This window comes from Anomaloglossus baeobatrachus, chromosome 2 (assembly GCF_048569485.1).
Source record: "Anomaloglossus baeobatrachus isolate aAnoBae1 chromosome 2, aAnoBae1.hap1, whole genome shotgun sequence".
NCBI classification, from domain to species: domain Eukaryota; kingdom Metazoa; phylum Chordata; class Amphibia; order Anura; family Aromobatidae; genus Anomaloglossus; species Anomaloglossus baeobatrachus.
The window spans coordinates 391,687,379-391,701,888 of record NC_134354.1 but is presented as its reverse complement, the minus strand read 5'-3'; the positions used below and the strand labels follow the sequence as shown (position 1 = coordinate 391,701,888).

Here is a 14,510-nt window from a genome sequence, read left to right as displayed (position 1 = left end):
AAAAAAAAGTGTCAATTGTTGGTGCGTTTTTTTCCTGCGTTTTGTATCCCTTCCAGCCATTGATTTCACTAAAAAAAAACACATGGCACAAGAAAACGCACCAAAATGCACTGAGGAACACTTGCCTTTTTTTGGAGCGTTTTTCTGCCACAAGGTGCAGAAAATTTCTGCACCCAAAAATCTAGCGTGCACACATACCCTTAGATGGGTGTCAGCCGAAACAATGTAGAGGGGTGTAACTACACTATAGAAGGAAAACAAATAGAAAAATGTAGGCAAAGACCCAGGGACACAGCAACCGCTAGAATTATCTAGAATAAATACCTATTATTAACCACAGGTGAAAAACACACATTATTTATTGTGCTGTTCTCCCTCCCTTTGTTCCTCTCCATTCATTACATACATGAAACCGTCATTAAAAATCATCACATGGAGCAAATAAACAGCGAGCAGGTATACAGTGTGTCCACCCATATCCTGTCCACCGCCAGTAACTTGAGCACGGCGGCAGCTATAGGCATAGAAGTGGTGTCTAGGTATAGTAAAGTAGCCATGCGCTACGCAATGAAACCACCTATAGCGCCACCTGGTGGAAAACAACAGAGTTAGCATTTTTATCTCGAAAACGGAACGGATAGAGAAAAAAAGTGAATTAAAAAATTGTAGGGCATCATAAATTCAATACGAATCGACACCTTGCATACAGAAATGCTATGATATGAAACCCATGACCCCCCAAAACACTCAATGCTGGTCACGCTTGATCATTTAACCTTGATGCTCAAAGTGGCCACCGTCAGCTGCAATGCACATCTGGACTCTGGACAGTATACTGTATCTTGCTGCACGTTGTGCAATATGGTAGGTGACACGTTTGCACAAGCTTCTGTGATACGTCGTCGTAGTCCTGCAATGTTGGTGGAGGGGTCGCATACATCTGCTGTTTGATGTGGCCTCACAGAAAGAAGTCCAATGGGGTCAGGTCAGGTGAGCGTGGAGGCCACTCCATGCAGCCACCATACCCAATGACTTGTAGGAAGTTCTCCATGAGGTATCGCTTCACGTCCGCAGCCCTGTGAGTTTTACACGTTCTAATCACAGCATTTCTGTATGCAAGGTGTCGATTCATATTGAATTGATGATGCCCTACAACATTGTAATTCACTTTTTTTCTCTATCTTGTTCCGTTTTCTAGATAAAAACGCTAACTCCGCTGTTTTCCACCAGGTGGCTCTATAGGTGGTTTCATTGCGTAGCGCATGGCTACTTTACTATACCTAGACACCACTTCTATGCATATAGCTGACGCCATTCTCCTGTTAATGGCGGTGGACAGGATATGGGTGGACACACTGTATAGGCTGGGCACACAAATATTGTACATAACGTATTGGTTATAAGTGACTTAGTGACAAAGAAGGGAATTTTGTTTACTTACCGTAAATTCCTTTTCTTCTAGCTCTAATTGGGAGACCCAGACAATTGGGTGTATAGGCTATGCCTCCGGAGGCCGCACAAAGTACTACACTTAAAAGTGTTAGGCCCCTCCCCTTCTGCCAATACACCCCCCGTGCTCCCACGGGCTGCTCAGTTTTGGTGCAAAAGCAAGAAGGAGGAAAAAATAATTATAAACTGGTTTAACTTCAATCCGAAGGAAACTCGGAGAACTGAAACCATTCAACATGAACAACATGTGTACACAAAAAAACAGGGGCGGGTGCTGGGTCTCCCAATTAGAGCTAGAAGAAAAGGAATTTACGGTAAGTAAACAAAATTCCCTTCTTCTTTTTCGCTCTATTGGGAGACCCAGACAATTGGGACGTCCAAAAGCAGTCCCTGGGTGGGTAAAATAATACCTCGTAAGAGAGCCGTAAAACGGCCCTTTCCTACAGGTGGGCAACCGCCGCCTGAAGGACTCGTCCACCTAGGCTGGCATCCGCCGCAGCATAGGTATGCACCTGATAGTGCTTCGTGAAAGTGTGCAGGCTCGACCAGGTAGCCGCCTGACACACCTGTTGAGCCGCAGCCTGGTGCCTCAAAGCCCAGGACGCTCCCACGGCTCTGGTAGAATGGGCCTTCAGCCCTGAGGGAACCGGAAGCCCAGCCGAACGGTAAGCTTCGATAATTGGCTCCTTGATCCACCGAGCCAGGGTTGATTTGGAAGCCTGTGACCCTTTACGCTGGCCAGCGACAAGGACAAAGAGTGCATCCGAGCGGCGCCGTACGAGAAATGTAGAGTCTGAGTGCTCTCACCAGATCTAACAAATGCAAATCCTTTTCACCTTGGTGAACTGGATGAGGATAAATAGAGGGTAAGGAAATATCCTGATTGAGATGAAAGGGGGATACCACCTTAGGGAGAAACTCCGGAACCGGACGTAGAACCACCTTGTCCTGGTGAAAAACCAGAAAAGGGGCTTTGCACGACAACGCTGCTAGCTCAGACACTCTCCAAAGTGAAGTGACTGCTACTAGAAAAACCACTTTCTGCGAAAGGCGTGAGAGAGAAATATCTCTCATTGGCTCGAATGGTGGTTTCTGAAGAACCATCAGCACCCTGTTTAGATCCCAGGGTTCTAACGGCCGCTTGTAAGGTGGAACGATGTGACAAACACCCTGCAGGAACGTGCGTACCTGTGGAAGTCTAGCTAGGCGCTTCTGGAAAAACACAGAGAGCGCTGAAACTTGTCCCTTAAGGGAACCGAGCGACAAACCCTTTTCCCGTCCAGATTGAAGGAAGGACAGAAAAGTAGGTAATGCAAATGGCCAGGGAGAAAAACCCTGAGCAGAGCACCACGACAGGAAAATTTTCCACGTCCTGTGATAAATCTTGGCGGACGTTGGTTTCCTAGCCTGTCTCATAGTGGCAATGACTTCTTGAGATAACCCTGAAGACGCTAGGATCCAGGACTCAATGGCCACACGGTCAGGTTGAGGGCCGCAGAATTCAGATGGAAAAACGGCCCTTGAGACAGCAAGTCTGGTCGGTCTGGTAGTGCCCACGGTTGGCCGACCGTGAGATGCCACAGATCCGGGTACCACGACCTCCTCGGCCAGTCTGAAGCGACGAGGATGGCGCGGCGGCAGTCGGCCCTGATCTTGCGTAACACTCTGGGCAACAGTGCCAGCGGAGGAAACACATAAGGGAGCTGAAACTGCGACCAATCCTGAACTAAGGCGTCTGCCGCCAGAGCTCTGGGATCTTGAGACCGTGCCATGAACGTTGGTACCTTGTTGTTGTGCCGGGACGCCATGAGGTCGACGTCCGGCACCCCCCAGCGGCAACAGATCTCCTGAAACACGTCCGGGTGAAGGGACCATTCCCCTGCGTCCATGCCCTGGCGACTGAGATAATCTGCTTCCCAGTTTTCCACGCCTGGGATGTGAACTGCGGATATGGTGGAGGCCGTGGCTTCCACCCACATCAAAATCCGCCGGACTTCCTGGAAGGCTTGTCGACTGCGTGTGCCGCCTTGGTGGTTGATGTATGCCACCGCTGTAGAATTGTCCGACTGAATTCGGATCTGCTTGCCTTCCAGCCACTGCTGGAACGCTTTCAGGGCAAGATACACTGCCCGAATTTCCAGAACATTGATCTGAAGCGAGGACTCTTGCCGGGTCCACGTACCCTGAGTCCTGTGGTGGAGAAAAAACCGCTCCCCACCCTGACAGACTTGCGTCCGTCGTGACTACTTCCCAGGATGGGGATAGGAAGGATTTCCCCTTCGACAATGAAGTGGGAAGAAGCCACCACCGAAGGGAAGCTTTGGTCGCCTGAGAGAGGGAGACGGTCCTGTCGAGGGACGTCGGCTTCCTGTCCCATTTGCGTAGGATGTCCCATTGAAGAGGACGCAGGTGAAACTGCGCGAAAGGGACTGCTTCCATTGCTGCCACCATCTTCCCCAGGAAGTGCATGAGGCGCCTCAAGGGGTGTGACTGGCCTTGAAGGAGAGATTGTACCCCTGTCTGTAGTGACCGCTGCTTGATCAGCGGAAGCTTCACTATCGCTGAGAGGGTATGAAACTCCATGCCAAGGTATGTGAGCGATTGGGCCGGTGTCAGATTTGACTTTGGAAAATTGATGATCCACCCGAAACTCTGGAGAGTCTCCAGGGTAGCGTCGAGGCTGTGTTGGCATGCCTCTAGAGAGGGTGCCTTGATCAACAGCTCGTCCAAGTACGGGATCACCGAGTGACCCTGAGAATGGAGGACCGCTACTACAGTAGCCATAACCTTGGTGAAAACCCGTGGGGCTGTTGCCAGGCCGAATGGCAGTGCCACGAACTGCAGGTGTTCGTTTCCTATGGCGAAGCGCAAGAAGCGCTGGTGCTCTGGGGCAATCGGAACGTGGAGATAAGCATCTTTGATATCGATCGATGCAAGGAAATCTCCTTGGGACATTGAGGCGATGGCGGAGCGAAGGGATTCCATCCGGAACCGCCTGGTCTTTACGTGTTTGTTGAGAAGTTTCAGGTCTAGGACAGGACGGAAAGACCCGTCCTTCTTTGGGACCACAAACAAGTTGGAGTAAAAACCGTGGCCCTGTTGATGAAGAGGAACAGGGACCACCACTCCTTCTGCCTTCAGAGTGCCCAGCGCCTGCAGAAGAGCCTCGGCTCTCTCGGGAGGCGGAGAAGACCTGAAGAATCGAGTCGGGGGACGAGAGATGAACTCTATCTTGTAACCGTGAGACAGAATGTCTCTCACCCAGCGGTCTTTAATTTGTGGCAGCCAGGTGTCGCAAAAGCGGGAGAGCCTGCCACCGACCGAGGATGCTACTAGAGGAGGTAGAAGTCATGAGGCAGCCGCTTTGTTAGCGGTGCTCCCAATGGCCTTTTTAGGACGTGACTTAGACCGCCATGCATCAGAGTTCCTTTGTTCTTTCTGAGACCTTTTGGACGAGGAGAATTGGGACCTGCCCGCGCCCCGAAAGGACCGAAACCTCGACTGCCCTCTCCTCTGTTGGGAGAGGTTCTGCTTGGGCTGGGGTAAGGATGTATCCTTTCCCTTGGATTGTTTGATGACTTCATCCAGGCGCTCGCCAAAGAGCCTGTCGCCAGAAATTGGCAAACCGGTTAAACGCTTTTTTGGAAGCGGAATCTGCCTTCCACTCCCGTAGCCACAAGGCCCTGCGGACTACTACCGAATTGGCGGTCGCAACTGCCGTACGGCTCACAGAGTCCAGGACAGCATTCATAGCGTAAGACGCAATTGCCGAGGTCTGGGAGGTAATGGAAGCCACTTGTGGCGCGGCCGCTTCAATTTTCGCTTGACCTGCTGATATAGCTTGTAGCGCCCATACGGCTGCGAATGCTGGGGCAAAAGAAGCTCCGATAGCTTCATAGATGGATTTCATCCAGAGCTCCATCTGCCTGTCAGTGGCATCTTTAAGCGAGGCCCCATCTTCCACTGCAAGTATGGATCTAGCCGCCAGTCTGGAGATTGGAGGATCCACTTTGGGACATTGAATCCAACCTTTAACCACTTCCGGGGGAAAAGGATAACGTGTATCCTTAAGGCGCTTAGAGAAACGCTTATCCGGACAAGCATGGTGATTCTGGATTGCCTCTCTGAAATCAGAGTGGTCTAGAAACATACTCTGTGTACGCTTGGGGAACCTGAAGCGAAATTTCTCCTGCTGAGAATCAGACTCCTCCGCCGGAGGGGCTGAGGGAAGAATATCCAGCAACTGATGAATGGATGCAATAAGATCATTCACTATGGCGTCCCCGTCTGGAGAATTAAGATTGAGAGCGCTCCCAGGATCAGAATCCTGATCAGCTGTTTCCGCATCATCAACCAGAGAATCCCCCCGCTGAGACCCTAAACAATATGATGTCGAGGGAAATTCTAAGCGGGCTCGCTTAGACGATCTGGGGCTAGGTTCTAAGTCCGAACCCTCCGTCTGGGATGTATGAGATACCCCGTGAGGACATTGTTGGTCCAACTGAGGGGGGTCAGGGAACAATGATTCAACAGAGTCCCTTTGCTGAGATACCGGTCTGGACTGCAAGGCTTCTAGTATCTTAGCCATAGTCTCAGAGAGTTGATCCTTAAAGGCTGCAAACTCAGTCCCCGTCACCTGGACAGTGTCAACAGGTGGCTCCCCCTGGGCCCCTCTTAGCAGAGGATCCGGCTGAGGAAGTGTCACAGGAGTCGAACACTGTACACAATGAGGGTCAGTGGAACCTGCCTGTAGCTGGGTCTTACATGCGGCGCAGGCAACATAATAAGCCTGTGTTTTGGCACCCCTGCCTTTTATGGGCGCCATGCTATAGTTTTCCCTGAGTAACACAATAGGGTATATAGCCAGAAAGAACTGTGCTCATACAGTGTAAATTATATACAGTACACAAACAATGTACCCATACAATACAGCACCATGGGGCTAGCACCACATGTGCTGTTTACCAGCCGCCTAAGCGGTTGTGAGGCCACCAGAGACCGTTTCTGGGTCTCCCATGAATATGTCCCTCTCTGCAGCGTCGGTGGAGCTGACAGGAATGGCTGCGGCGTCCTGACGAGCTGAGGAAGCTGTGGGCGTGGCCTAGAAAGAGCGCGAAACGGGCGCTCATACTGTGTACAGTGAGGGGAGTGGAGCATGTAAATCATACTCCAGCCCTCATTGCTGCTCGCTCCGTGCAGCGTCCCGCCCTTCCCCTGCCTGTCAGGGCTGAGGGCGGGAGAAAAAAAGGGAAACTAGGCCGCAATGAAGCCGGGGACTGTAGTAATAAACGCGGCCGCCGTAAAAGCGCGGTCGCGTGAAAGTCCCCGGCGAACTACAAGTCCCAGCCGCGCCGCAGTGTCCCGTGGCAACGGCGGTCAGTGCGGTAGCCCTTACATATAAACACACTCAGCGACGCTGAGTGTGTAATGGCACATATAGACCCGGTCAGCGCCGCGGTCCCCGGTGCACTAGCACACCCAGCAAAGCTGAGGTGATGCCGTGCGCGGTCCCCATAGGGATACAGAGTACCTTTAAGATGCAGGGCCATGTCCCTGAACGGTATCGGCTCCTATCCATCAGGCTCCACAGGAGTTGTGGATGAAGCCCGGTCTCAGTGCCTGGAGACCGATAAGATCCCACTTCACCCAGAGCCCTAAGGGGGATGGGGAAGGAAAAAACAGCATGTGGGCTCCAGCCGCCGTACCCGCAATGGATACCTCAACCTTAACAACACCGCCGACAAAAGTGGGGTGAGAAGGGAGCATGCTGGGGGCCCTATATGGGCCCACTTTTCTTCCATCCGACCTAGTCAGCAGCTGCTGCTGACTAATCTGAGGAGCTGTGCTGTGCGTGTCTGACCTCCTTCGCACAAAGCAAAAACTGAGCAGCCCGTGGGAGCACGGGGGGTGTATTGGCAGAAGGGGAGGGGCCTAACACTTTTAAGTGTAGTACTTTGTGCGGCCTCCGGAGGCATAGCCTATACACCCAATTGTCTGGGTCTCCCAATAGAGCGAAAAAGAAATGTAGAATTGGTGGAGGAAGGCTGAACTAGATGGGCCTAGGTCTTCTATGCAACTATGTAACTATGATTGAACATTTATATCTGCATTACCACAGGACAGCTTACATATAAAAGTAAAATGATGTGTTATTTGGGGGAAGGAGGGTCAACATCGAAGACTATCTTATTTTCCGGTTTATAAGACACAGCGGATTATAAGACACACCCCAAAATTAGAGAAACAAAAAAGAAAAAAAAAGGGTCCATTTTATAATCCGGTGGTGTCTTACCGAAGGGGAGCGGCAGCAGTGGTGGAGCGGGGTCACAGAAGACAAGGGCGGTGGTGGAGCAGGGTCACAGGAGACAAGGGCGGTGGTGGAGCAGGGTCACAGGAGACAAGGGCGGTGGTGGAGCAGGGTCACAGGAGACAAGGGCGGTGGTGGAGCAGGGTCACAGAAGACAAGGGCGGTGGTGGAGCAGGGTCACAGGAGACAAGGGCGGGGGTGGAGCAGGGTCACAGGAGACAAGGGCTGGGGTGGAGCAGGGTCACAGGAGACAAGGGCGGTGGTGGAGCAGGGTCACAGGAGACAAGGGCGGTGGTGGAGCAGGGTCACAGGAGACAAGGGCGGTGGTGGAGCAGGGTCACAGGAGACAAGGGCGGTGGTGGAGCAGGGTCACAGGAGACAAGGGCGGTGGTGGAGCAGGGTCACAGGAGACAAGGGCGGTGGTGGAGCAGGGTCACAGCAGACAAGGGCGGTGGTGGAGCAGGGTCACAGGAGACAAGGGCGGTGGTGGAGCAGGGTCACAGGAGACAAGAGCGGTGGTGGAGTAGGGTCACAGGAGACAAGGGCGGAGGTGGAGCAGGGTCACAGGAGACAAGGGCGGTGGTGGAGCACGGTCACAGGAGACAAGGGCGGTGGTGGAGCAGGGTCACAGGAGACAATGGCGGTGGTGGAGCAGGGTCACAGGAGACAAGGGCGATGGTGGAGCAGGGCAGTGGTGCAGCAAGTGTTCCAGATGCTCGCTGTGCGTGGCTTGAGGCAGGCAAGATCCAGAATCTGCTGTTGGCCGCTGTGCTGCAGCGGTGAGATGAGGTGGGGCCATCCTTAGGTGCTGGGGGCTGCTGGTGCTGTACTGGCGGTTGCTGTTCTGGTGGCTGCTGTGCTGCAGGCGGTGAAGTGAGGCAGGTGCCATTCTTAGGTGCTGGAGGCTGCTGTGCTGGGTGCCGCTGTACTGGGGAGCAGTGAGGCAGGGGCCATCCATAGGTCGCTTTAAAAATTGGCGCAGATTGAGCTATCGGCTCAATGACAAGCCAAGATCTCATCTGTGCACGCGCCACCTCCAGGCACTGTTTTCCTCAAGTCTGATGCTGGGCCAAAGGCGGCACATGTGCAGATGAGATCTTCAGCCAAGAGCATCTGTGCACGCACTACGTCCGGGCACTATTTTTCTTAAGTCTGCTGCTGGGCCAGAGGTGGCACATGTGCAGATGAGATCTTCAGCCGAGAGCATCTGTGCACGCGCTCACTCTTGGCGCCATTACTTAAAGTCGCACCGCCGACCTAAGGATGGCCCCTGCCTCACCGCCCCCAGCAGCTCCCAACATAGTGTCCCCAGCACAGCACCCGCAGACCCCAGCACAGAGCCAGCAGCCTGCAGCATTGCCCCTGCCTCCTGCTCCACCACCTCCCGATAAGCTACATTTGGGTTAGAAGATGCACCCCTCATTTTCCTCCCAATGTTTTGGTATTTCTATTCAAACTCCATGCAGAAAAGCAATTTTGATAATTAAACAGATTAAATATCCTAATCTTAGTCACTGTGGTTAGTTTTTTGCCCAGCAGATTTCTAAAATGAAAGCCCTGGAAGCAGATTTCTGTTCCCGCAGAGCCACTGTTCTCCTCTCGTGTATCTATAAGGCTTATTCTGAGTGGATGTCCCTTTAAAACAAAGCTTTAATCCGGAAAATATTTTGAGAGAATTATCCTTTTCTCTAATGAGATTTCCTCGGCCACCAGACGACATTCTCACCTGTACAGGGTATTAAAGGCTTTTTCACAGCCTTGCACATCACATTCAAAAGGCTTTTCCTTAGTGTGCACACGGACATGGATCTTGAGGCTGTACGAGGTGAGAAACGCCTTTCCACAGCCCTCCTGATTGCATACAAAAGTGTATTCCCCTCGGTGCGTTTTCTGGTGGGTGCGCAGATTGCCCGCTGTGCTGTATGTACGGAGGCAGCCTTCAAATGTGCACTGATAGCGCTTCACCTGCAATACAAGTGTACACATTAGACCACCATATTTATATTCTATGCCGGGCGTCAGGTACAAACGTAGCTGCAGTTTTCACATCCACAAAACCCTTAAAATGGCCAGATTTTGTCTTTACACCGAGTCAATACCCATCAAGCATTTTAAAAGACACTTCTTTTCACTCATGTACCAGCTACACTGATACCTCGGTTTTCGTTGATAATCCATCCAAAAACAAATCGGTGAAATCCGAAACTGATGAAATTATTTCCATAGGAATCAATGTAAATCCAATAAAGATAGTGTTTAATGCTAAAAGCAATAAGAAATTAATATAAAATGAATATAAAAGACTAATGCAAAGAATAAATACATTTTCTCTTACATGCATATAGACACATATTTTTCATACATTTTGAAACTGATGCACAGGGTGATACACAATGCTCACCACCACCACCAGTGGTAGGCATTGCAGCCCCCTACATTTTCATTAACAGGTGACGGCCCTGATTGGGGACTTGTGATTTAAGAGTTGCGTGGAATGCCATTTGGTGACAATTTGGGATATAGAACATTTTGGATCAGTTCACATTTATTCTGTGCACTATGCTGAGCCCTTACATTTGGGTTTCCATCTACATCTTCGAAATGCGCGATTCAGGTGAAACCCCAGATGTATCCATTCACTATAATGAGGCAACAGAGTTACTCCGAACTCCGTTTGGACTCTGTTCAGCCATGTCCTTTTCAAAAGGTGCACAAAACTGTTGTTGACACCAATTTTGTGCACACCTAAAAAGATGGACATCACCGGACCACAGGCCAGACAGGAGTTCAAAGTGACTCTGTCTCCCTCATTACAATGAATGTTACAATGTACCTCCTGCACTCCGCTGCACTCTTAGCAAGCCCAATACAGGTTCTGCATCTGTTGCCAAGCAGGATACCTGAAACACTAGGAAGCCCTGCGATAACCCTGGTTAGTGAACTGGCAGGTGAGGATCGCTAGTCCTACTGCTGCACTAAAACAACATGACGGGAAGGTACAACAGAAAGGGGAAACAGCAAAGGATAAGGTCTAAGGGGTACTTTGCATGCTGCGACATCGCTAGCCGATGCTAGCGATGCTGAGCGCGATACTACCCGCCCCTGTCGCACATGCGATATCTTGTGATAGCAGCCGTAGCGAACATTATCGCTACGGCAGCTTCGCACGCACTTACCTGCCCTGTGACGTCTCTCTGGCCAGTGAACCGCCTCCTTCATAAGGGGGCGGGTCGTGCGGCGTCACAGTGACGTCACACGGCAGGCGGCCAATAGAAGCGGAGGGGCGGGACGTAAACATCCCGCTCACCTCCTTCCTTCCGCATAGCCGGTGGAGGCAGGTAAGGAGATGTTCCTCGCTCCTGCGGCTTCACACACAGCGATGTGTGCTGCCGCAGGAACGAGGAACAACATCGTATCTCCTATTGGTGCGACATTATGAAAATGACCGACGCTACACAGATCACCAATTTACGACGCTTTTGCGATCGTTTATCGGCGTATCTAGGCTTTACACGTTGCGACGCCGTTACCGGCGCCGGATGTGTATCACTTTCGATTTGACCCCAGTAGCGATGTCGCAACGTGCAAAGTACCCCTAACTTCATGGCTGCAATCAGACACCAGGACTGCAGCCTACATTGCTTCACTGCAACAATATTTTTACTATTTTTTGTAACTATTTTTTTTTACTTAGGTCAACATAAAAGACATTAACTTTTATTACTGTGATTGCTGTTACAATATATTGCAATGATCAAGCATTGCAATACATTACGCCTGTCAGTGTTACACTGACAGAATGACTATTACAGCATATTCCTGGCATGGTTTAACAGGTTTGCTGTAGCTGGCTGACCTGGAGGTCGTCATGACGGGCCCCTGTGACCACTTAACGTGGGGACCCGATCAGGCTGGAGAGGAAGCGCACAACTTCTGATGGTCACAAGCTCTCCATGCAAGTCTGAGAGCCAGAGCGAAACCAGAAGAAGGCTGACAGACGTACATTGAATAGAGACCTCCGGCTCACTCCAGCACACACTGGTGATTTAATTAAAGAGTACTGGGAACTTTGATTAGAAGAACCACTTGAGTAGTAAAATAAAAAACAACACTGGAGTGGTGATTTAATAAAGGATCCGACAGCACTGGTTAAGCACAAAATGCGAGACCTCTCGATAACATGCAAAAACTTGAGCTTTCAATGAGAGCTGCAGAGAACTGTGGGATCCCGCTCTGCATGCTGGGGGTCCATAACCTAAAAGTTTGGGCCTGATGATTGAGCACTTACAGGGGTCAGTAGGGCCTGTTCTGAGCATTTTCGACTTTGTTATTTAGAAAAATGACCAGTCTGGAGCTGCCCACTCTTATTAAATAAAAAAGCAGCCCCATAGTGGTGATAGCTACTCTTTTAAAGAGGTTTTCCAACAAAGTTGATTTTAATCAAAAGATGTTAGAATAATAATAATTTATACAATTGGATGTGTTTAAATAATAATGTTTCTGTGCTGAGATAATCTTATACAAGTGCATCTCAATAAATTAGAATATCAACAAAAATGTAATTTGTTTCAGCAATTCAATACAAAAAGGGAAACATGTATTGTATAGAGTCATTACACACAGAGCGATCTATTTCAAGTGTTTATTTCTGTTAATATTGAGGACTATCGCTTACAGCCAATGAAAACCCAAAGTCATTATTTTAGAAAATTAATTATATAAGAAAATACGGAAAAAATTATTTTACACTCAGAAATGTTGGCGCCTACTGAAAAGTCTGTACAGTAAATGCCTCAATACTTGGTCGGGGCTCCTTTTGCATGATTCACAGCATTAATGTGGCGTGGCATGGAAGCGATCAGGCTGTGGCACTGCTGAGGTGTTATGGAAGCCCAGGTTGCTTTGATAGCAGCCTTCAGCTCGTCTGTATTGTTGGGTCTGGTGTCTCATCTTCCGCTTGACAATACCCCATAGATTCTCTATGGGGTTTAGATCAGGCGAGTTTCTTGCCAATCAAGTACTGATACTATTGTTATTAAACCAGGTATCGGTACTTTTGGCAGTGTGGATAAAAAGCTTCTCGGCAGAGGGAAGCATGAAGTGCTCTAAAATGTCCTGATAGACGGCTGCACTGACTTTACAGTGGACCTACACCAGCAGATGACATGGCTCCCCAAACCATCACTGATTGTGGACACTTCACACTACACCTCCATAGCTTGGATTGTGGCCTCTCCACTCTTCCTCCAGACTCTGGGACCGCGATTTCCAAATGAAATGCAAAATTTACTTTTCATTTGAAAACAACACCTAGGACCACTGAGCAACAGTCCAGTTCTTTTTTTTTTGCTTGGCCCAGGTAAGATGCTTCTGGCGTTGTCTATTGGTCATGAGTGGCTTGACACAAGGAATGTGACAGTTGTAGCCCATGTCCAGGATACGTCTGTGTGTGTTGGCTCTTGAGGCACTGACTCCAGCAGCAGTCCACTCCTTGTGAATCTCCACCAAAGTTTTGAATGGCCTTTTCTTAACACTCCTATCAAGGCTGCGGTTTTCCCAGTTGCTTGTGCACCTTTTTCTACCACACTTTCTTTCCACTCAACCTTCTATTAATATGCTTGGATGCAATGCTGTGAACAGCCAGCTTCTTTAGCAATGACCTTTTGTGGCATACCCTCCTTGTGGAGTGTGTCAATGACTGCCTTCTGGACATTGGTCAAGTCAGCAGTCTTCCCCATCATTGTGCAGCCTACTGAACCAGACTAAGGGACCATTTTAAAGACTTAGGAAGCCTTTGAAGGTGTTTTGTGGTAATTATTCTAATTTTCTGAGATAATGACTTTTGGGTTTTCATTGGCTGTAAGCCATAATCATCAGCATTAACAGAAATAAACACGTGAAATAGATCGCTCTGTGTGTAATGACTCTATATAATATGTGTGTTTCCCTTTTTGTATTGAATTACTGAAATAAATTAACTTTTTGATATTGTAATTTCTTGAGATGCACCTGTAAATGTGCCCCTCCTATGTACTGTGTAATGGCTGTGTCTGACTGTACAGGGACATGATCTGATCATACCACATCTCCTGGGCTGTGGACGAAGTAATAAAGTTTACAGACATTACAGAATGCAAATAAATTTTTCTTCAAAGGTAAAACATTTTTTAAAAACAGACAAATGGTTTACCTCTCAGAAAAAAAAAAAAAAAAAAATCAGCTATGATCCGGTGCTATAATGTCTATTTTTTTTACTTCCTCCTCTGTCCAGATGTGGTGTGATCAGATCATGTCCCTGTACGGTCAGACACGGCCATTACACAGAACATAGGAGGGACACATATATAAGATTATCTCAGCACAGTAAATTTATTTTTAAACACATCTAATTCTGGAAATTATTATTCCAGGATTTATTGATTAAAATGAACTCTGTTCATGGGAAAACCCCTGTAAAGCAATGCTGTCAAAAAGAGAGGGACAAAATTCCTACACGATGGTGTGAGAGACAAAGTGATGCAGAAAATGATTTCACATTACAGCAGTTAAGGCTGTGTGCGCACGTGGGCGTTCTGCATGCTTTTATGCTGTGTATTGCACTGCAGCGTAAAATCATGCGTCCTGTGTCCCCTGCACAATCTATGAAGATTGTGCAAATTCCATCCGCACGTTGTGTTTTAGAACGTAGCATTTTGCATGCAGAAATTTTGATCCAAATCAAGGAGTTCTAAAAAGCAACATGTCACTTCTTTAG

The 14,510-nt window shown here is 49.1% G+C and overlaps 1 protein-coding gene across 2 annotated transcripts in view; it reads right to left on the bottom strand.

Annotated features, from left to right (window-relative positions):
• MTF1 (metal regulatory transcription factor 1) overlaps positions 1 to 14,510 on the bottom strand; it is an 81,150-nt gene that overhangs the window by 51,309 nt on the left and 15,331 nt on the right. For both annotated transcript variants that reach the window (XM_075336064.1, XM_075336065.1), the window contains exon 2: positions 9,483 to 9,721. In XM_075336064.1, the coding sequence (XP_075192179.1) occupies positions 9,483 to 9,721 (239 nt within the window). The remainder of the gene's footprint in view (positions 1 to 9,482; positions 9,722 to 14,510) is intronic.